Below are 24,356 nucleotides of genomic sequence, written 5' to 3'. Positions count from 1 at the left end.
TTATTAGTTGTGGTGGATTTGAGTTCACCGGAAGTGATACATTTAATATACTGTTTGTTCTAATCAAAGGTCTCAGACATTTAATCCTCAGCTCCTTTATTGATATAGGTGATACACACCAGAACTACATAACTTAACTAAAACATGTAAAGCATTTAGTACAGTTAAAAAGTCAAAAAACACAACACAGTAAAAATATCACTCCAATTTAGAAAAGTAGAGACAAATTTATTCACAAAATGACACTAACACAACAAAAATACAATAAGGTGAACCAGAGATAAGAATTTTTAAAGATTTAAGGAAAAATAATGTCAAAAAGTGTAAAGCGACAATGGTAGCCAATGATTGCAGTAGACTAGGACCTAGGTTCATTTCGAATCTACCGGGGACTGTATTATAGATTGTGCTCAGGGGGGGCAATGAGCATGTGAGTCCACTTTGTGGGCCTCCGGGGCACTATGGTATTACAGAAAGGGCAGCGTATGCTTATGTATCCCCTTCTGTAATACTGAAACCGCTGGCATACATGGAATTTATGGAGTTTGATTCTTCAGAATGACATTAAACGTCTGCGAGATTCCGCGTAGTTCTGCATCTGTCAGAGTAGGCATTTGGTGTTATTTTCCTAGCGCAAAATGCACCCTCACATCCAAAAATGGATGTGATGATTCATTTTTTGCTAAGAAAATAGTGCACTCAAGTACCATTCAATACTATTACATATGTAAGGGTGCCACGTTGAGTGGTGTGCAGTTGTTTCTAAACTTTAGAAACCATTGCATATCACTCTGCAGTGCAGACCCCTCTGTGCCCTTACATATTGTACAGTAATCACTGCAGAGTATGTAAGGATGCCGATGGGTATGGACTGCTGTGCAGTGTTTTTTAAACAAGGCCGGAAGAGTAAGCAATCCCTCTATGTTTAAAAACTACTGCAGATTAAAGTTTAATCATAGAGGGACTGCTCTATCTTCCAGTCCTCTTTAGAAACAATTTACTGCAGATTAATTCTGCTGGTAGTGCTGCAGAATTTATAAGTAATTCTGCATTCCGCTGGCATAATTAAATACTCTCCCTAGGGTTATTCATGGGAGGGTGTTTCCTCGTTTGCATGGAGGCGTGGTCCCATGCAAATGAGTGAATCACTTTGCCTCTGCACCCACACTGTATTACAGACATAGGCACAGAGGCAAACATGCCCTTAGGAGTCACACTTAACGTCTGCTCCAAAAAGGTGGTGCACTTTCATTGCGCCTACTGAGGGCAGCCTTCAGGGGGGAAAAAGGAGGTCCTATCGACCTCCTTAGTCTTTCCCCTCCAGGCAGGTGCAGTCACACAAGAGGATCTCTCTCCCCTCTTAAAAGTACCGGCTGCATGCATCTTGCACTGTAAAACACAGAGCGGCTTTGAAGCAGCAGCTTCGTACGTCACTTGAATGTACTGCCAATAAGGCAGCTTAAGTTTGCAGCTGGGGACAGTGCATTCGCCATAATAAGACTAACCTTCCCTGTTTATACCCAACTGCCATGGCACAAACTGGCAAAGTGCTCCTTATATATAATACGACCCCAACTTGATTAGTTCAGCTGGAGCCTGAAACTAGAAAAATTCAAAAACAAAGTCTAAGTGCTAGTCCAAATAGAGACTTTGTTGTTTTTCTGAAGAAAATCTCTTCTCTTTACGGTACAAAACAGAAATTGTAGCTAGAGGCATCGAACTGAAGGTTGAAATGGTAAGTTGTTTGTTCACGCTTAGGTTTTCAGGTTTTTGGTTGAAAAAGTTTCCAGTTCTCTATGCAGAAAGGGGCGTTGTTGTTTATCGAAGGTGTTTTTACCCGGATCCAGAAATGTTCTGAAGGCGCACCTTGGGGTGCCTGGCTGCAACTAGGTAATGGGGTGACTACCAGGCACTCCATAATAAATGGGGTAATCCTAACCAACTTTTGCAGTATTTCTTGTTTGCGTCAATAACAGTGACCTATTGTGTGCGACTGGAAGGAATCTCACTCATCTTTCACTCCTCATTCAGGCCAAGTACAGGCAAGAGGTTGCTGATGAGTTAATACAAATGCGACTTTTGGACCTTCATTCAAGGAAACTGTGACTTTTTAAAAGTTACTTTTCCTTAATATGCATCATCAATCCAGTTTACAATCGAATTGTAATTGTATTGACCATAAAAATAATTGTATAATGCTTTTTTCTATCTTGACCCATTGCTAAAATACAGTAATACTATTTCAACATGTGCTCTGGTTTTCTACATAGCACAGCTACGCTTGCCACAGAGAAAATACATTTTAAGGTCTTGTCACTATAGAGACATTTTAACATACGTTTTCTACATCCCTCACTTTCAGATGCGATGCTCTGCGGGTAGGATACAAAGCTAAAAGGCCTACTACATAGGGGTGACTTATTAGTACTTCAATGGGAAGTGTTTACCTGCCACATTTTATTCCAGGTAGCGTCTAAAAAATGTGAGGCAAGCTCTTCTGAGATATATGGGGACCATTTATTGAAGGTTATTGAAGAGATTTAACCTAGGGGGGTCAAGCAATTTATAGATATGCAATGCTGAGTGGCCTATCCTTTTAATATAGGCTAGTGGGTCGAGGAGGTCCAGGGTATGTGGTCTCGGTAGTTTCCTAATGTCCCCTAAAAGTTTTAGGAAGTTATAACATTTGATAGGGTGGAGATCCTAGTTTGTACTCAAATCTGCAAAGGAGATGGGGTTCAGGGTCATGCCCAAGTCTCCAATGAAGTTGAGGCCCTTGTTAGCCCACTGTTCCTGGAATATTGTTCTTTCCTCTAACTTGATTCTATGGTTGTGCCAAAGGGAGGCTAGAGTGGATTCAGCAAGATGGTTTTTGAGAGTTTTATCGACCTGCAGGAGAGCCGAGATTGGTTCAGAGTGTATGGGATGGGAGTAGGCTAGGGCTAACTTTGAAAGGCCACAGACAGTAGGAATGGAGCACAGGGGAATGGGGGAATCCACATTGGATTTGATTTTGAACCAAGGATGAGAGTGTCAGTTCACCTCTCTAAGCTACCAATTGCCCTACGCTGCTAAAAAGGATTTATGATAATTTGGGAACCCATGCATGTTAAAGTCACCCCTTGATTTATTCAGTTTAAGGGTGGGGCTGGATATCCTAGCTCTCTTCCCTTTCCAGAGGAAATCTGAAATTTGCATGTCCACATTTTTAAAATCAGCTGGGGAGAGATTTATAGAAAGCGTCCTTAAGAGGAAGTTAACCAGGGCTGCGATCATCGTTTTGGACATGTCTGCTCTATCCCACCATGTGATGTGTTTGGGGGACCACAAGTTTATCAGGTCTTTAATTCTGGCCACTGTTTTGTTTTCATTAATTGCGAAGGAGGTAATCAAGTCCTTGCTAAACCAAATGCCAAAATATTTGAGTGATGCTGGTTGCCATTTCAGGTCGGAGTTGCCCAGGATCGAGGAGGTACAATGGATGTTCAGAGAGAAGACCTCTGTTTTGGTCAGGTTGAGTGTACAGCCAGAGATCCAGGAACTACTTTTGATTTTGGTCATATAGTGGGGGATGACCTTATCTGCATCCTCAGTGAAGAGTAGGGCATCAACTGCATAGGCCGCAACCAGTTGTCTACCTGATTGAAAGTGTACATCTCTATCGTTGTGATTGTGCTTAAGGGAGGAAAGTAGGGGCTCAATCATCTATAGAAATAAGAGTTGGGAAAGAAAACATCCCTCTCTAGTACCCTGAGCTAAATGAAAGGAGTTCGACAGGTGTCCATTGATTCTAACCTTTGCCACTGAATATGCATATAATGCCATTACCCTACAGATACACTCGTTGCAGAGTTGGAATTTGTGTAAAGCATCATGCAGGAATATCAAAGAAATTTTATCCAAGGCTATTTCTATGTCAAGGGCCAATGCGGCTGCTGGAGTGGTAGCTGAGAGTGCTTTGTCAAGTGCGTGACAGAAGACATTAATGTTTTTGGCAGAGAGTCTGCCTTTCAGGAAGTCAGTTTGGGATTTGGCGATCAGTTTTACTATTACCTTCTCCACTCTTCGTGAGAGAACTTTAGCGTAAAGCTTAATATTGATGTGGATTAGAGAGACCGCTCTGCAGTTCTTGACTGCTACAGGATCTTTCCCTTCTTTGGGTGTAACTACTATTCCAGCCTCGGAGGCCGAGCAAGTAACGTTACCTATGGAGGCATATGATTGAAAGAAGTCATGCAGAGTATCTGACAGTGCGACAGAGAAGGTTTTATAGAACTTCTCAGAATCTTTCCCTACAGTATGACTTAATGGCCAAAGTAATCTCCTCAGAGACAATCGGGGCATTCAGAAGAGATGTGTCCTCTGGTGAGGCTAGCTGGATGGTACATGATTTCAGGTATGAAGAACACGCTCCCGGAATAATTATTGTTTTTGAGATCTATAGGTCAGCGTAGAATTTATGTAAGACTTCTGGTATATCCTGGGGAGATCTAAATGTTTCACCTGCTGTGTTTTTAATTGCTGAGGTGATGGTCCTATTTTTAGAGTATTTTAGTTAATTAGATAAGGCCTTGCTAACTTTGTTCCTATGGACTGATTTTGCAGCTTCAGCAGTATCTATCAATTTTTGTGCTCTTTATTGAGTATTTATTTATATTCGGACTGTAGGCTACATATCATTGGGATGCCCTGAGAGCTGGCAGAGTGTCTGATGGATTCATTCAGGGATTTAATCTCCATTTTTATGAAGGCAAGATGTTTATTCATGAGGTATTTCTGGCCGCATTCCAGTTCATCAAGGTGCCTCTAAAACAAGCTTTCAAGGCACTGCATCTGATCATTTCAGAAGTATCCCCTGGTACATTTTCTTTTAGCATTTGGATTACTGCATTGATGATTTTGGATTTGGAGGCCTCATCCTCCAGAAGGGCATCCTTGAGGCGCCAGAATTTTGATGAGGAGAGATATCTGCCAGGTCAAGGTCAACCAATATACACACATGATCAGATATTATAATAGGTTCAATCTTGGTATTTGGATATGATGCGACTAGGGATTTGTCCTCTAATGACAGTGAGAGTGTGATGAGGGGAGGGGAGGAGAAGAATGTGGACAAGTTAATCTGCCTCCATGTGTCGACCAATGTGTTGTTTTTACAGTTGTTTATGGGATCAACTGCCTGGGAATTTGTGTGAGGAGTGTCTATCTAGGGACCATCCATTGACAAGTAAAAGTCCCGACCCAGACTGAAAATCTTTTTCTATGGGATTTCTGAAAGGCGTTTGTCCTAGCCCTTTCAAAATTCCACTGAGTTATCATTAGGGACATAGATGTTTATGATGGCGAATTCTTTGTTCTTCCTTGAGACCCTAGTGATTAGCTAGTTCCCCTGTGGTCATGTGTATGGGACAGAGTACTTATTTTGAATTTCATGGAAAGCAAGGTGATAACCCCATTATTTTGTCTACTGCTGGGGAAATTAAAGTCTCAGAGACCCAAGGGTAATTGAATCTGGCATCTTTGATGGACTCGATGTGGGTCTCTTGCAATAAAAGTGTGTCTCCCTTTAATTTGTGACAGCAGTCAGCAATAGTTTTACCATTACATGGTGTGAGAAGCCCTTGGTGTTTAATGAGAGAATTCTAAATCCAGCCATCTAGATCCAGTGTAGGAACTCAAGTAGAGATGCTTAGAGCCTGTTAGGCCAGCGTGTGCAGGTGTGATCAAGACAGACAAAGTGATATAGTTCAGTTGAAGACCAGTAAGGAGAATAATAGCTGCACGTAAATGCCGTGGAAAGGAGTCCTTAATATGTGGACGTCTATCTCCGCAGCTATATGAGATAACAGAGTGAGTTGCTATTCTTAGAGTAGACCTGCCATCCAAATCTTTGAATAAAGCAAAGGGAAAAAAATAGGGGAAACTAAAGTGGGTGAAGAAAGAATGGGAAGTGTAAAGGAGAGAAAGAAGAAATAACAGGCAAAAAAATAAAACCCAAACTCTAGGGCACAATATGATGTAGTCAATGTTAACAGATACCCCTGATTTGGAGAAATACTAGTACTACATGAGCACTATTGCTAATGGAACCACAAATACAAGTGGAAAGCGACTTTAGGCAAGACATGAACCAAACATCAGATCACCCCTATAAAGCATGGCAGAAGTGGGAACACACAAAACTAACAACCATTATAACACTAACACGTTAAGGACTAATTCTATGGGGAATACAAGAGATGGGCTAATGAGTTCGTTTTGAGTATCTTAAAGCATTCTAGAAATTAGAAGATGGTATTGCTGGATAGGTGTACCCAGAGTAGAATCAATTCGAGGGACACCAGTGGAGACAAAGATGATTGAGTGAATAAGGAGTGGATTTGTTTCAAACGTCCATTCCTGTTTGAGGGTAGGTGTCCATGAAGGCTTGAAGGTCTGTTGGTAAGGAGAAAAACAATACTTTGACCCTGTATAAAATGAGGACCAGCAAAGGAGAAAGGCATGTTACAGTCTGGCAGTGATTGTAGGAGTACCAGGAAGCCTTTTCTAGTGGAGACAGTCTCTTTGGAATAGTCCTGAGCTATTATAATGCAGGACCCATTCCACTGAGCTTGTTTTACTTTCCTCATGTGTGAGTGAATCACTTCTGTGTGGTGATAGCATAGAGGGCGGAGGATCATTTTTCTTGGGTGCATAGAGTTTCCAGAGCTTCCAGCGGCTACATTTGCGGGTCTACCTGAAGAAATTCTATCAGCTCTTCCTATTTAAAAGCTTTTCTCCAAAATGAGGCCCAAAGTGCAAGTGATCCATGACCCCTGAAACTCAACGCAAAAGTTGGCTTTGTTTTCAATATTCTTTGAAAGGCCGAAAATGCTTAGGTTCCCTCTATAGGTGCATTCTTCAAATTCCAATCGTTCTCTTGCAATTATTTTCACAGAACAGCAAGATTGGTCCATGCGCTTTAGGGCTGAAGAGTTAGAGATTCTAGGTTCAGCTTCAGAGAGTCTATTTGAGAGGCCCTTAAGATCATTGTGGAGGGCTTGAATTTCGTGATGCATGGCATCAGTGTTGGACTTGGTGTCCTGAACCTGGTCAATGACTGCCCCTAGTGGTTTTATGATGGCTTTGATGCTGGCAGACCTGTCCCCTTTGAATTTGATCAGGGAGTCTGGTACTGGGGGGTCTGATTTGGGGTGTTTATGTGGAGCTTTGTTATCCTTGTGGTCTTTGTGGTCTTTTGCCTCTCTGCATTGTAGTCTGCCATTATGCGGATTTAGGCATGATGCAATGAGCAAACAGAGGGCACTGCGCAGTGTGCCCAGGTAGGCAATGAGAGAATGTGGTAGATATAGCCTTCACGGAATGGAGTGAAGAATGCTCACAGTCCGATTGAACTTGGGCCAAGCACAATTAGTATAGTGGGGCAGAAGTAATGTCAGTAGACTTGAGTGCCTTGATTGTTGCATAAGCTGCAACGGTTATGCAGGGATCTGAGGCACTAGCTTTCCATTGTCATTTGTATGATTACCAGTTAGACCGGTTTAAAGCACCACTACTTGAGTTTGACATGGTGTTTGCACAGATTTGATTATGACTTGCGTCCTGCACAAGGTATTAGGCAATGGGCAGTGATGTAAAGGAGATACTGTCAAGTATAGCCCCAATGCATGGATAGCGCTTAGTGCAGAGCAGACAGGTCGAGCGCTATCACTCCAGAAGGGCGTGCACTAAGGGGTGCTGTGTCTCCAGATGCGAGTGGCAAGACATGTGAACACTGAATTCAGAGGGATGTGCGAAATATCGTGTGCCAATTCAGATCTCACCAGAATGCAATCTGAGCATATCAGGCGCTGCCTCCATTTACATTGCACAACAGATCATAGAGGAGTAGAAGAAACAAGCACGGTTGAGATCCCCATCTTATGGAAGGTTGTTGCCAATTGCAGAGGTGAGCATGCATGATATGGCCCCGGGTCCCCCGGGAATTATAAAGAGAGTGCAGGCAGCGGCGATCATAGAGCAGCAGGACAGATGCCCGAGAGACTCAGACCCACGAGTGATTGCCAAGCAAAGAGTGGTGGCTCAGCATGGGTCGCTGTGGGGTATCGGTAGACCTTGAGGCTGTAAAGATGCAGTGAGCGTGTTGGCACTTATCTCTGTCAGAGCTTGGCTGTGGTGCTGTAGAAGTCAATGTCAAGGTATGTGGAGGGAGCATGTGGATCATAGATCTAGGTGCAGCAGCGCAGGTCTCTCCAGAATGACAGCACCATCTTGGGAGATCATGTTGTCGGAGGCTCAGGGGCAAAAATTGGCTCGAGGGCAGCCTAAGGGGTGTTTTAAGTGTCTGCTGTATTGCTGTGGATTATCAGCATATATAGCCCTCAGCAGAACACTTCTTTGGTCGAGATGGGCATGCTGGGCGCTTAATAGAAGTGGATGGAGTGTAGAGCTGGCGCTTCAGGCAGCCATCACACTCAGGCGCAAACCACACCCCATTGTGGGTAGTTTTTAATCATTAGTGTTAAAGTGGTTTTAATAAAACTAGAGATGCCTTCTCTGAGAATTGTAGTTCTGTAAATAAATAGTCAACCAGAGCATAGTGGTTTGTGCATACATTTAGAAATATACTTGCTTATGCCAGTGGGTTTGTTTTTTTCGTATAATCAGTCATGAATCTCTGCATTGTCTAGGCTTGCACTAGTTATCCGGATATTTTTTGTAAATCAGGCCCACTTTCTTCTTAGTCTCAGACTGTTCAAGCACATGGGCACAACCCAATATCATTAGTAGATAATATTGTGAACGGTAGATATAGTTCTATTTCACATATAATGGGAGTGATTTTGAGCACACTGCTCCTCTTCGTTGAGTATAATTTACTGTAATTCGTTTTCAATATTTGCTTTTGGCAACATCACATATTTAATTCATAATGGTAAAATTATAGTAACATTTGCATGGCCATTGGACACACGTTTGTATTCATATGTTTAAATATTTCTTTTTACAGTATGAAAGAAGCTGGTTTAAATTATAAACATTGGAGAAGTGGCAGGGTACCTTCCAACTGCAAACAGTGCCCTATCGTTTATACGAATCCTGTGTGTGGATCTGACAGCCACACCTACTACTCGCAGGTAAAAAAAAAAAAAAAAATTACCATAATTTGCTAGGCACAATGGGATGTTGGATATTCACTGTTGCTCGCAATGTATTTGATTCCATGGGTGCTAAACATTTGTATCAAATAAAAGGTGATGTTGGGTATAGACCATAATCACTGAACAGGTGAAAATAAAGAAACATACAAAAATAAATTTATATGTATCACCCCTCTGAAGGAGATCACTCTTCTTTTGATCCACATTGTCTACATATTTTCTTAGTGACATTCTATTTCAAGTACCTCCCCTTTTTATTTTGTGGGCGTCAGTAAAGCAGTTTTATTTTTGATTTTATTATTTATTCCCGCTCTTGATAATGACTAAGGGCACTTCTGATCACTCTTGCAATGCAGTAAAAATTCATAAGCAATGGAAACAATAAATGCAAATAAATAAGCGTAGTATAAAATATGCAAAATAGTTTAAAACATAGCGTTAGAAAACAAAAACACACATAAGCAAAAACAAATACACACGCAGTGAGAAGCCCTTTTTACTACTCAAACATGTCCAAAAATAGTTGCTCGACTGTCCAGACGGTGCACTTGCACATCCCTCCCTCCTTCTCCTTCCACATCCTTCCATTTTCCCATCCTTCGCCTTCCTAATATATTCTCTGTCACATCATATAACTGAGATTCTATTTGGAAGTGAAGGTGGAAAAATATGAAGCTCTGCACACCATGATCACAATATCCGCCCTGCAGCAGCAAAGCTATCTGTGGGTGAAGCAACGTGTGTATACTTTGACTGCTGGACTATCACTCGGGTTTCCAAGACAAGAAAGTGCCTAATATTACACTAACAGTGTGGGCTCGCGTTAGGATATCAGACATCAGATTTATACCGTGATATCAACATAAAAATCACCAGAGGCTTTCGCCAGTGAAGAGCTAATGGCCATAGTTGAAATAGTCTGATACCAGCGGGGATATGTGCCACCAGTACAGCTTGGAGCTAACTCCCAGATAGCTCACATATCGCTTCTTTGTTTTTTGGGTAAATAAATGCACCCTCCCCAGAACTAAGAAAAACAAATTCTCTGAATATAAACGTGTGGCAGATTTTACGAATTTATTTCAGCAAGTTATAGAGGGCCTGATGTTTGAACATAACATTTTCTATCATTTGTCAAAATGTGTGCACCGAATTTTATCGAATCCTATGATGTTTTAGGAGCCAAGCTATCTACTAATAAAATGGGTGCAAAATACCTAATCGTGTGGGTCTCAACTTGACCTACCTCATGCATATTAACGAGGCAGGTTGCAAACTGCACACTATCACAATTTGCTGCCTTCACATGGATGGTGGCCTTCTGGGGTTAACAGACCATGCTGACCGTGATTGCTTTTAATTAAACCAATCTTATATTGCAAGCAGCTCGCTTTTCATAAAAATCAATTTTTCAGCATTCACAATGGGGAAGGGGTCCTTTAAGGACAGCTTCCCATTTACAAATGGGTACCACAACCTTAATGTAGTCAGTGAAATAATATGTTTAATGACTGGCTTTCATTTGCAAAACATTAATACATCTTAATATGTATTGCTCTTTGGAATGGAGGCCCTAAATGTGCCCCTTCCAAATAGCAATTCAGTATGTACGCACAAACTCACATTGCGATTTGGTAAAATATTCCTGAATCGTAGATTGGGTTTTGTAAATACCAAAATGTCATTTTGCAGATGCAAAGATTCCAATTTTGTAAATTGGAGTTTTGCAACTGCAAAATCCCATCATTTATCAAGCTTGGAATACTGTAAAATTCCAGTCAACGTTTAAAAGGAGGGGAGGGTTTGAAAATACAGGGTGCATTGTCCAGATAAAGGCTGCTGACTAGCCTGAGAAACTATGGCACACTTAATTAAATAGGCATAGCTGGAAACATTTCTCACTTCATGAAGGAGCCTTTCATCAGGAGCTGCATTTCATTGAACAACAATACACAGTTGTATAACATAACCACGCATTCGTTTACCATGCCTGCCTTTACGTTGCGGGGAATACTATTGCGGGGCATTACAACACATGTTCCTTTACCACTAAAGTTGTTACAACAACTTGCCATAGGGAAGCTCTGGACTTTCGATTAATATAACTTATTATTCCAACTCCAGTCTGCGCAATAGTAGGGAAGGTGTTGGACTTAAAATACAACACCAGTCCAACAATGCGTTACCTAAAGCAAGTCATTGTAATGGCATGCATGAGTGAGTGAGTGAGTGAATCATTTTTAGAGCGCTCTTATGCCGAGGCGTCTTGGCGCTGTGAGACGAAGAGATGGGGAAAAAGCAGAGTTAGGGTAGCACAAAGAGCCAGGTCTTCAGCTCTTTTCTAAACTTAGCTATGCTCTTTTCAGAACGTAGTAAAGATGGTAAACTGTTCCAAAGCTTTGGAACTTGATGGGAAAAGGATCTGCCACCCCAACGGGCTCTCTTGATCCTAGGGATATAGGGCCCGATGTAGGTAAACGGGATTTTCCGATTTCAAAATACCGAGGCGGGCCGAATCGGTATTCTGAAATCGGAAAACGAGATGTAGGAAAAAAATACCGAATGAAAACCGATTCGGTCGGCATCGGTAATGAGATTCGGTACGTTCCGATTCAGCTCGGTCCGAATCGGAAATTACCGAATCGGCCAACAACGAATCGGAAAATACCGAATCGGCTACCACCGATTCGGATATTTCCGATTCGGCGAATACCGAATCGGTAAAAGCCGATTCGGTAAAAACCGAATCGGCAATCATAGACCCATGGCGAAAATGCCCATAGGAATGCATTGCATGACCCGATTCGGCTTTTACCGATTCGGACAATACCGATTCGGCTTTTACCGATTCGGATAATACCGAATCGGATTTTACCGATTCGGATTTTACCGAATCGGTAAAAGCAGACTCGGCAATAGGCGATTCAGCCAATGAGGTGGCTCCCCCTCCCCCACCCAAACAGGGAGTGGCAACCCTGGCAGGTGCAGCCAATTAAGAAGTTTCTAGAAGTTGCTGGAAAGCCTGCCTGAGCCCAACACACAGTTAGCAGCAGTGGGAGAAGGAGGTTGCAGACTGAGCAGGAGCAAGAGAATATGGCAGATCAGGCAGGAAGCCAGAAGTCCTCCCAAAAGAGGAAGCCCAAATTCACCACCACAGAACTACAGGTGCTGGTTGAGGAGGTGGTGAGGGTGCACCGCCAGCTCTTTGGCAAGCTGTCCCTCAACGTGCCAGACAGCACCAAGAGGAGATTGTGGGCAGACATCGCCCAGAAGGTCAATGCTGCTGGAGTCACCCCCAGGTCCATTGAGGAACTTAAGAAAAGGTTTTATGACCTCCGCAGCCTCACCAAGAGGAAGCTGGCCGACCTCCAAAGGCAGGCTGGACTCACCGGAGGAGGCAAGAACCCGGCGCCACCCCTCACCGAGCTGGAGGAAATTGTCTCCAGCACCATCGAGAGGGAGAGCATCGTAGGGATCGGGACCCTGGACAGCACTGCGATGGCCACAGCTACAGGTAAGAAGCATGCGCATCATGACACACCCTACCAGACACCTCCCCATTAGACACAATGCATAGGCAAACACCAGCACTGTACTGTCACCAACATACAAGAGACAAGCATCATGGTACATGTAGTCAGCAGAAGTTAGCCAAATATGTCAGTGCAGAATCACAAGACAGGAAACAGTGTGACACGGTGTAAGGAGATGCAAGGACATGTGGAATGCCATAATTGTACTGACTGTAATACATCGGCACTCAGTTTACAAATGCTTCTTTGTACCTAGGGGCACCATCAGGCGGCACCACTGTGGCAGCAGAGGGAGCTTCGACATCACATACTGCAGTGGCAGGGCCGAGCACCAGCCAGCCTGGCCAGGAGGAGGAGGAAGAGGATGAGGAAGGAGACACCCCAGGGCTTGGAATGGAGGGAGTCCTGGTGATTGATTTCCAGGCAGTGCACTCCCCAGTACTGCCCAGCTCACCCCCCTTGCAATTTTCACCATACAACTCCCCAACAAGGCAGACCATTCCGCCGACAACAGCTCCTGCCACAACCGTGGCCTTGCCACCCGTCCTACCTGTCCTGGGAGCAGGTGCTCCGGGACCGGCCAGCACCACACCACCACCAGTGGCACCCCAGCCCACTCAGCAGGCCGGAGGCAGCAGTGCCAGACGCCGTGCCACCACCACCACCACCACCACCACCACTGCTGCACCAGCACGGGAGGGCAGTGTGTTCCTGGGCCTGGAGGGCCAGATGGTCAAAATCCAGCGCCAACAGGCCAGATCCACCATGGCCTGCCAACGCCAGCTCCTGCAGCACAACCTGCAGATGGGGGAGTTGGTGAAGGGGTTCCAGGCTGTTGTGGACAGCAACAAGGAGGTGGCAGCAGGGTTGGGCAGGCTGACCACTGCCATCACCCACTCCTCTGCCAGGCAGGAGGAGCATGAGGTTGCGCGCAGGAGGGATGCCCGGGTGCTCAACCGGGCCATGGCCCGCCTTGCAGCGGCGACCGCACAGCTGTGCCATCGTAGCTCAAATCAGGAGTCGGTGCAGAGTCAGCATACTGCTGAGCTGACCAGGGGGATGGCCAGGATCACCACGGCCATGGAGGCCATGTTAATATCAAACGCCGCCTCCAATCCTGCCCTGGACCTGGGTGATGCTGGTGACAGCAGCAGCCGCAGCAGCCCGGCCAGCGCTGCATCAGAGCCAAGGAGGAGCACCAGGCGATCCGCTGATGCTGCAGGCCATTCGGAGGGGGCCGAGGGACACCCCAGTGGGTCTGGAAAGCGGGCCAAAAAATAGGCTGGCAAGGGGGGATGATCATACCAGAACCCTGGACTTTATTTGTTTTGACAGACTCCATTTTTTGATGCACTTCAGTGATGTAACTGTGGTGCATCACTATTAAAATTTTTATTTTCCAAGCAACATTTAGCTGTCTTTGCATCTGTACTCAGTCAGAAATAGTTCTCAGTGATCTCCTCACGTCTGTATCTGCCATCACATGGCGTACACACCCCAGCTGGCTGTGTCAGTGGCACAGCTTCGTCGTCGTCATAGTCCTCGTAGTCAGACAACTCCACCTCAGTGCCCTTCTTGACCGCAAGGTTGTGTAACATTGCACATACAGCTATGATCTTGCAGCAGGTGATGGGGGTATACTGCCTTGCACCTCCACTCTTGTGCAGGCATCTGAATCTACTTTTCCAGATGCCAAAGGTCCGTTCAACAACATTCCTGGTGCGTATGTGGGCACGGTTATACCTCCTTTGGCTGGGTGTGGAGGGGTTGAGGTAGGGGGTGAGTATGAATGAGCGGAGGGCATATGCACTGTCGCCTGGAAGAGAAAGGGGTCACATTAGACACATGCATACATGTATTACACCTACCTACTATGTGTTATGGGGGTCTGATGATGTGGCTCACCTAGGAGGTATCCTTCTCCAAAATCGCCAGCCATCAGCCGTGCATATATGCCGCTCTGTTGGAATATATAGGAGTCATGGGTACTCCCTGGAAATTTTGCTACCAGGTCTGTGATGGTGCACTTGGCATTGCAGATCACCTGCACGTTGATGGTGTGTGTCGATTTCCGATTGCGGTATATGTATTCGGTGTCCGCTGGTGGGCAAATCGGAATATGCGTGCCATCTATGCAACCGATGACTTGGGGAAAGTGTGCCATCTGGTAGAAGTCCGCTTTGGTTTGTAGCAGTTCTGCGTGGGTTGCAGGGAATGAGATGTATTGGTCCATCCTGTCTATCATGGCGTCAAGGAATATGTGGAAGAACCTTGACAGGCTGCTCTGGCTCACCCCTCCTGCTGCTGCTACTCCACTTTGATAGCTGCCAGACGCTACCAGGTGTAGGCTGCATAGCACCTGGACGTGCGCAGGGATGGCGTGTGCCCTTGGGGTGTGGTGGTCCAAGTATGGCTTAAGGTCCCTGATGAGCTCAAGTATGGTGTCAGAGTCCAGCCTGTATCTCTGTAGGATCTCAGCCTCAGTGAGCATGAACAGGGTTATCCTCTGTCTGTAGACCTGTTCATTTCTTAGCCATTCCCTCAGTCCTTCCTGCTGTAGCCGTAGCCGCCTCGCAATGACATAGAAAGCTGCCATCCTGCAAGTTGCAATGCATTTTGGGACTGTTTATATGGGTTGGAGTTGGTTACCACCTGATTGCAATCCATGGTAAATACCGAGTGAATTCTACCGATTTTGAGCCGATTTCGGTGTTTCTGTGCCTCCCTACATCTCCCCAACTGTCGGAATCGGGGAATTTCCCGATCGGAGATTCATACGAATCGGCATGTTTTCCGATTCGGATCATGTCCGAATCGGTATTTTTTCCGATTCGGTACATGGACCGATTCGGTGATTTTCCGAATCGGTGTCACTAACGAATCGGTAGTGGGACCGAATCGGTGATTTTCCGATTCGGTGTCACTAACGAATCGGTAGTGGGACCGAATCGGTGATTTTCCGATTCGGTCTCACTAACGATTCGGTACATGGACCGATTCGGTCTTTGTAACCGAATCGGTGTTTTTCCGATTCGTTACATATCCGATTTTCGGTATGTACGTATCGGATTCTTTCACATTCGGTACACATTCCAAATCGGTTTTCTATCCGATTCGTTCTGTTTTTGGTTCCCTACATCTCGATGGCTGTTTACCGATCGGTAAGGGCCAAAAATCGGTATTTTCGGCCGATACCGATCGGTAAAGCCCTACCTACATCGGGCCCATAAAGTAGATTTTGAGTGCTTGATCTCAGTCAGCGTTCAGGAGTATAAGGTAGGAGAAAATTAGAGAGCTGCTTGGAGGTCTGCCCATACAGAGATTTGTGGGCCAGGCACAGAACCTTAAATTGAATTCTTTTCCTAACTGGAGGCCAATGAAGTTCGCCTATTGCTTTAGAGGTAGGGTGTCGTTTGGGGAGATTTAGTAGAACTCTGGCCGCCGCATTTTGGATGGACTGGAGTCGGTTAAGCCGTTTTTCGCCGGCACCAATATATAGGGCGTTACAGTAGTCTACCCTGGACAAGATTAGAGCTCCCACAACTGTTTTCCTCAAGGTGAAAGGGATGTAAGGCAAGATCTTTCGGAGAACCTTCAGAGTGAAAAAGCAAGATGACGTGACCTAGTTGATTTGGGCTGTGCAGGAGAGGTCATTGTCCATGATGAAACCAAGGTTTTTAACCTTGTTGACTGGGGTGGGACAAACACCGGCTTCTGGAGGCCACCATGTATCGTTCCAAATGGAAGGATTTTGACCAAACTCGATCACCTCCGCTTTTCCGGCGTTGAGTTTGAGGAAGTGAGAGTTCATCCATGTCTTCACATCCGACAGACAGTTCCTAAAACTGGTGGCAGTGGCTTCTACTGTCTGAACCAATGAAACCACCAGTTGGGTGTCGTCAGCATATGAAACTAAGTGTAGGCCATGGGATTTGATTAGTGCGGCTAGTGGTGTGACATAGAGATTAAAAAGGGTGGGTGACAGGGCCGAACCCTGGGGGACTCCACATGGCAGAAAGAACTCCTTAGACGTGAGCCCATCCCAATGGATTTGGTGAGTGGGTGCCTACAGAAAGGAATGGAGCAGTTTTAGGGCAGTATGGGAGATGCCCAACGTTGTTAATCTGTTTAACAGGACGTCGTGATTCACGGTGTCAAACGCCGCTGTCAGATCTAGTAAAATTAGGGCGGCTCTGCCTCCTTTGTCCATAGTTTGACGAATGTCCTCAGATGCTACGATCAGAGCAGTTTCAGTTGAGTGACATGCCCTGAAACCATGCTGCGTAGGATCTAATAGCAAGTTGTTCTCAAGATGTTTTGTTAGCTCTTGATTCATTACACTTTCCAGGATTTTAGCAGGTAAGGGTAGGCAAGATATTGGGCGATAATTCTTGACTTCATTGGGATCAAGGGTCTCCTTTTTAAGTAAGGGCCTGACGCACGCCTTCTTCCAACTGCAGGGAAATTGTCCGGAGTTTATTACTGAGTTGAGAAGGGGGGTTAAAGGTACGCTAATGATTTCAGGGATCATATGTAAAACATGGGGAGGACATGGCTCCATCGGCGAGCCCGACTTGGTCTGAAGGAGAAATGTCTTAACTTGGTCACAGCTTAGCTGGGAAAAGCTAAGGAATTCCAGAATTGGTGTCCGTGAAGCCGGTTCATAATGAGCCGTTTCACACGGGGGTAGCGATCGCAGGTCATTATACACCGTCTGAACTTTCTGTTGAAAGAACGTGGCTATATTTTCTACAAATTCTTGGTGAGGCTGGAAAGTGATTTCTCTGGGGCTTTTGGCTAAATGAGTGATGGTCTTAAACAATTCCCTCGAGGAGTTTGGTGAGTCTTGAATTTTCTTTGTATAGAATGCCGTCTTAGCTTTCTCGATGGCAAGCTTGTATTCATAAAGGGCAGCCGTATACTCCTTTCTGGACTGAAGGTTGTAGCCATTTCGCCAGAGTCTCTCGGCCCTTCTGCATTTCAGTTTTATTAATTTAACCTCTGGAGTGTACCATTGTGAGGTTGCCGAGCGTATCCTAGTTTTTTTTACTTCTTCTGGAGCTAGTTTGTCCATTGCTTGTAAGAGCCATACATTAAATTTATGGGCTCCTTCATCGCTGTCTGTGCTTACTACAGTATGTACGTCTCTATTAAGGAGATTTGTTAGGGAAGCGGCTTCTAGTTTTTTCCATGGGCGGGATTTAGCCGGAGGTACAAAGTCCTTTCTCCTAGCATTAGACAGTGTGGTTGTTAAAGTAAATTTAATAGCAGCATGATCAGACCAAGGTAGGGGTGTTGTAGCGGTAACCTTGATGTGGCGATTATTAGTAAAAATGGAGTCCAAGGTATGACCAGCTGTGTGGGTGGGTCCTGTCGTTAGTTGGGTTAATCCATAACTACTGAAGTTGTCTCTTAATGTGGAGGAGTCAGCCGAATTACTTTCATCAAGATGAAAGTTAAAATCCCCCAATACTGTGAAGGAGGGGTGATTCGACGTAGACTCCAGGAATGTTAGAAGGGCAGTAATGAAAGGACCTCTAGGTCCTGGGGGTCGATATAGCAGAAGACCATTAAATATTTGTTGATTATTATATTTGACCGAAAAGGATATGGCAACGGAACGTGTGGTAACGAGACGTTCGTTGTACTGACCGCATTGTAAAGGCACTGCGTGGTTCCAGCTGTATGCTAAAGGCTGTTTCCCACAATAAACATGCTGTGACTCCGAGACCCATGTTTACAATGGCAAAGTGAAACTACAAGCCTCTGCGTATATATTTCCATTGACGCCTGAGCATGGAAAGTCGCCCTGATTAAATGGGACCAATTGGCATCTACCAAAATAGACACAAATGCAATAAGAGCATCCTTTACTGTCCATATGTGAAAGTACAAAGGAGGTATAACTGATTCAGGACAATAAGAGGCATTAATCATGGCAGCAGATATGCAGCTTAGAACAAATGGGAGGAAGATGTCTGGAAAAGGGTGAATCTGTACAGACAAGAAAGTCAATTTTTCCCTTTCAGAAGTTTACAGCACTTGAAAGTTGGTTTAACATTGTCTATGATGTACAAAGAACTGTCTGTTTTTCTCTTCCTTTCCCTGTGGTGGGTAAGCTTGGGGGCATAGCACATACTTTTGTTCGCACAGTCCCAAAATAGTGTGATATATGAAGTGTATCTCTCTCCTAGGGATGTTTAAAAGCGCCCCAAAGGCATGAAATAAACATAGGCTGCTCTCCACCCATGAAGCATGGAGTTATTGTGTTAGATTTGGGGGTCTCTAGTTGGCACAGGTAAGTACTTGTGACAAATAGGGACCCTTGCCTCTTGTCAGGGTTAGGGGTACACTCCTAAAATAACCCCTGCTCACCCCCTTGGTAGTTTGGCATGAGCAGACAGGCTTATCTCAGAGGCAGTGTGTAAAGAATGTGTGAACACATACAGTAAACAAGTGACAAGACTACAGAGGGACACCACACAAGTTTCATATTAAAAATAAGTATTCTTTATATAGATTTAACACAAGACCACAAACAACAAAAATCCACAATACTTTACTTAAAATGGTAGGTTTAGTTTAGTTCTCTTTAAATATTAAAATGCGACACTTTGAGTCAATGTACCTTACGATGCATCACGCTTCCACAACGAAAGTGTTGCAGAGATGGAGAAGCGGCAAAAATCCGGTGCAAAGAAATAAAGACGTCAAGTTCTTCCTGATGCTACATGCTTCTTCGAGGTTGCGAGAAGTCTCGACTCGATGCGTCAGCTGCAGTGGCAACACCCTTGTTCCATGATGCGACGACAGTGGCTCCGACGGCAGCACGCTTCTCCGTGGATGCGAGGCACTTCTCTTGATGCGGTGCAATGCGACAGCTACATCTGTGGCATCCACGATGCAATGGCAACAGCTGCAATGGCGACACGCTTCTTCCTTGTTGCGAGACGCTTCTCTTGATGTGGTTCAATGTGACAGCTACAGCGTCCACATCCATGATGCGACGGCAGTGGCTGCGACGCGCTTCGTCGGGGTTGCGTGACGTTTCTTGAGATGCGGTGCAATGCGACAGCTACAGCGGCGACATCCACGATGCAACGGCAGTGGCTGCGACGGCGACACCCTTCTCCCTCTTGAGTCGCGCTTCCAGCTCCTTGCGACACACAGTTCCTCAGAAGGCCCAAAACAGCAGCAGGTACTTTCAAAGAACTCTTGGGGAGCTGGTGGTTGAAGTCTGTTGTCCCTGAGACTTCAGCAGGAGGCAATCTCTTCTCTCATGCCCTTGGAAATCCTTCACAAGTTGAATAAAGTGTACACAAAGTCCTTTCTCCTTTCGTAGGCAGTCAGGCCTACGCAGGCCAATCCCACAATCAGCACTTCAGCTTAGGGATAGTCTCTCCTCAGTTTCTTCAGGTTCCTCTCCTCAGCAAAAGTTTCTTCTTGTTGTCCAAAAGTGATCTAAATTCATGGGATCAAGGTCCCAATACTTATACCCCAAAATCCTTTATCCTCTGAGGGCAGAGGGGCCTTTGCCTAGTCCAAACCAGTTCTGGAGCACTCTGTTGACATGACTCCTTCTTTCCTTTCACAGTGCAGGGCAGAAACATCAGACAACCCACAGGAGGTGGAGCCAGCATTGTGTCGGAAAGGCACACCACTGGAGCACTCTGTTGACATGACTCCTTCTCTCCTTTCACAGAGCAGGGCAGAGACATAAGACGCACCACAGGAGGTGGAGCCAGCATTGTGGAGGGACGGCACAGCACTGTTCAGGTCCCAGGTGCAGCTCCTCCCTCCCATTTAGATGCAGATCTCTCTATTTATTACTGCGCTGACTCACCCTGTCTCCTGGAATCCCCCGGCCCTGTCCCTCAAACTCCAGACAAGGAATACACAACCTAGCAGAGGCAGGCTTAGATAGTTAGACAAGTGGTATTTTCAAACACACGTTCCCTGAGTCAGTTCGGTTTATAAGATGTAATAATCTAACTGCCAATTCTGGCCTATGGAGAACAGGTAGCCTTGCAATAGTGAAAAACGAAAATGGCTGAAATTTGCTATTCGGACATGCCACACACACCAGGACATGTCCTACCTTGTACTTACAATGCACCCTGCCCTTGGGCCTACCATAGGGGTGTCTGATATGAAGAAAAGGGAAGGTTTAGGGACTGGCAAGTGGGTGCACGTGCCCAGTCAACATGGCGGTATCAGACAGCACACAGGCTCTGCAATGGCACACCTGAGACACATTTTACAAGGCCACGTCTGTGTGTGGCACAACCAGTGCTGCAAGCCCACCAGCAGCATTTGGATTTACAAGCCTTGGGCACACTCAGTGCACTGTACTAGGGGCTGACAAGTAAACCAAACAGCCAGTCATGGAATCACTCATCCATACAACAATTTACAATAGGGAGAGCATATGCACATTAGCACTGTTCAGCAGTGGAAAAGTGCCCAGAGTCATAAAACCAACAAAAACATGTCAGACAAAATACAGGAGGAAGGCAAAAGTTCAGAGATGACCCGGCAAAAAGGGCCAAGTCCAACATCTTGCCTATGTGCTGTCGGGATAAAGGCCCTATTGATGGTTCAAAGAGTAAAGTTAAAATAGCGTTACAGAGAAAGGGTTAACCCAATGGTACTGGGATCTGGGTAATTCAGTGTTACATATAAGGGGGTCCCAGACGCAAAATTTAGTTACAACAAAGAATCGAACAAAGTAGAACTTTTGTTTAAGAGGAATGTTGTTTATTCACATCCTCTTCATAAATTGATTATGTACACATCCGTTCACAATTTTTAAACATTTGAATGCCCAAAGAGAGGCGTGGGTGACAGGAGTAAGTAGTGGGGGTAAGTGCTTGGTGAGGTTCAAGGAAGTGAAAATAGAGTTAAACTGAGGTCACATGTGGTCATAACGGTACATTTAGCAAATTGACAGCACATGGGCATGATGATATCGCCATTATACACTTGTATACATATTTACTCCTATCCCAATAGGTAACGACACAGTAAAAAATGCTCTGTTGAATTTGGCTAGTACACGTAGAGGGGAGTAAGTTGACGTTTCGACCCCTGATGGTGTAGGTTTACTTGAACCTTAGTGTGGGTTCTTCATCAGGACTGGGATGACAGTGAACATGGGAGTGGAGGGATCTGGGTAGGGCACCTATAATTAAAAACCACATGGTGAGCTGATGGACAGACTCCTGGAACAAATTCAAATGTGAAATGGATCGAGTATTTACCAGAGATGCCACTATACATCACGTGGCAGCGTGTAGAAAGAAAGTCAAATGGGCCCATAGGCTCCAAACATCTGAGCGAGCAACAACCTGATGAAATAAGGTAAATTTCAAGAAAGGGCTAACAATAATTGGTCCCACATACAAGAGTGGCCAATGGTGTTTAAATGTGCAAAAACCAACAAAATCGGTGAAACCCAGCCGTGTTAAAATAGCCTTAGCTATCACAATCAGAGGACATACAAAAGAGTTTAAAAACGATCAATCATGCCAGTTAGACTTAATAGGCATCAACTGTTATTTTGAAACAGAGTATCACGATCACAGAATGGAACAATGCCACTATGGCGACATTACATAGAGGGAATGTGAATCAGAACTGTGTGCAGGAGATGGGTTATTATACCTGTGGTATGCTAAAGTAGGGCTATCTCCATACGTTATAAACAATGGACCCTAAAAATCGAGCCCAAAATTGCAGAGTTTGCCAGCTAAGGCTCATAGTTCACTGATAGTCATGCCGTAGAAACAACCCAGGCTGTCTCAATGTGTGCATGGAAAATCTCAAGGTTAGGTGTATGCCAAATCACAAAGGCCGAAATACTGACATCCTTACTGTAGGATCAAACATTTCGGATATACCTTCGAAAGCATCCATTCCTCTACTAACTAACCAACAGTTAATACCTGGGGGTTTACATGGTTTAAAGGCCTCCCGGGTTGGAGCTGAAGGGAATCCTCAGAATGTGGGCTGTGGGGCTACCACGTACCGTGCATCAATCTAGACAATGGGAAAGAGGCTGCTCAGTAACCGGAAAAATGAAATGAAGTCATGTCGTGTAACTATCCCCACTACGAGAAACACTCTCCGCGGGCGTGGCAGTTGTCCGCTTCTCAACGTAATCGCATTAGTGAGAGAGCGAGCCGAATAGACTAGGTTTATTTAAATCCGCCTTCCATGCGTTATCGGCGCGTATTGAAGCAGCAGCTAAATGCCTGCAGATACGCTTACCGGTGTAAACCGGCAGGATGACATAGCCACCGTGGTAAGACTCGTCTGGAGCGGTAGTGGTGAAAATTGAAAGCAAACGTTTGGTAACACTTGTAGATTATAAAGGACAGTCAGGCTTGAGGCATAATGTTCATACATGGTACGATTAATGACAAAAGAGCTCGATAGATGGGCAAAGCATAAAAAACGCTTGTAGAATGTATACTTAACAAGGGCAAAGTGTAACGGATGGGTTTGCGCTGTGTGTCACAAAGTTTGGTCAACAAAGTGGTCACAAATGTTACAGAGTGTTGTTGAATGGACTGATAGGCACGCTTATACATAATAACAGGTGTAATTCATGTCTAAGGCACAGACCAATGTAAATTCAAAACTGGCATAATTAACAACACTGGATTTGTATAAGATCTAAAAAGGACAGACAACACATTTAAGCATTTGTATATGTTCATCTGCATCGGACCTAGAAAAGGAGAAAGGAAAGGGAAAAAAAGAAGAACTAACATATCTCCTAATCAGCAAACGCTCAGTTGAGGCACGCTAGTTGAGCATAGCTAGCATCCTGTTCATTTAAACCATTCAAGATGGTATGAAAGCGTGTCATCCATTTACTCTCACGTAAATTAAGGATAGAGCCAATGTTGCCCCCTCTGGGACCTGAGGATACTTTCTCTAGGACCACCCAGTTAAGAGCATCGACTCCATGGTTTTCAGTCTTCCAATGTTCTACTAAGGGCGCACCCTGAACGTCACAACGTATTCTGCTTTGGTGTTGCAGAATACGAGCCTTAATTTTTTGTTGAGTCTGGCCAACATGGGCCACTTAAAAATAGGGCAAGGGTTAAGTCAATTTGCTTATTGTGGGAAAAGGAAAATATACTGGACTTTGTCCTTAAAATATTTGTTTTTCATTTGAAGAAGACTGCAGCAAAAACTAATATGCAGATTTAGATATAGATGCTATTTAAAAAGCATCTAGTTTCTGTGGCAAGTGGTAAGCTAGACATTTATCTACTAGCTCTTCCTCCAGAAATAGAAGGATGTTACATTGTCACCCAAATCTAAATCAGGTGCGAAGGCTTAGGAGTATTTCCTTTAAATGCCACATATATTTAAAAAAATCCAGCCTGTCAAATTGAAATAGTTTTCTACACTTCATAGACAAAGCAAATACTCAGTAGTAGGCACCTGTCAGAGTCCAGTCAGAGTGCACAATGTGGTCCCTTGATCCAACTGTTCGTGACAGAAAGTTATAATAACTGAAAGGAAAAAATGACTGATTCTATACATGTAGAGTTTATTGGTTTGCAAATCCGAAGGATGCTTTGGAGAAATAATGGGCTGTGAAATAAAGATTAAAAACATGGGCTTTCATTCTTCTTCATTGAACGTT

The 24,356-nt window shown here is 44.7% G+C and overlaps 1 protein-coding gene across 1 annotated transcript in view; it reads left to right on the top strand.

Moving 5' to 3' along the window:
* The window catches only part of SPOCK3 (SPARC (osteonectin), cwcv and kazal like domains proteoglycan 3), a 1,207,618-nt gene that overhangs the window by 750,637 nt on the left and 432,625 nt on the right, over positions 1-24,356 (top strand). The window contains exon 4 of the mRNA XM_086962399.1: positions 9,011-9,137. Coding sequence (XP_086818525.1) covers positions 9,011-9,137 — 127 coding nt within the window. The remainder of the gene's footprint in view (positions 1-9,010; positions 9,138-24,356) is intronic.

This window comes from Lissotriton vulgaris, chromosome 3_1 (genome assembly GCF_964263255.1).
Source record: "Lissotriton vulgaris chromosome 3_1, aLisVul1.2, whole genome shotgun sequence".
NCBI classification, from domain to species: domain Eukaryota; kingdom Metazoa; phylum Chordata; class Amphibia; order Caudata; family Salamandridae; genus Lissotriton; species Lissotriton vulgaris.
Note: the sequence above shows the minus strand (reverse complement) of the source record. Positions and strands in the feature narration are given on the sequence as shown.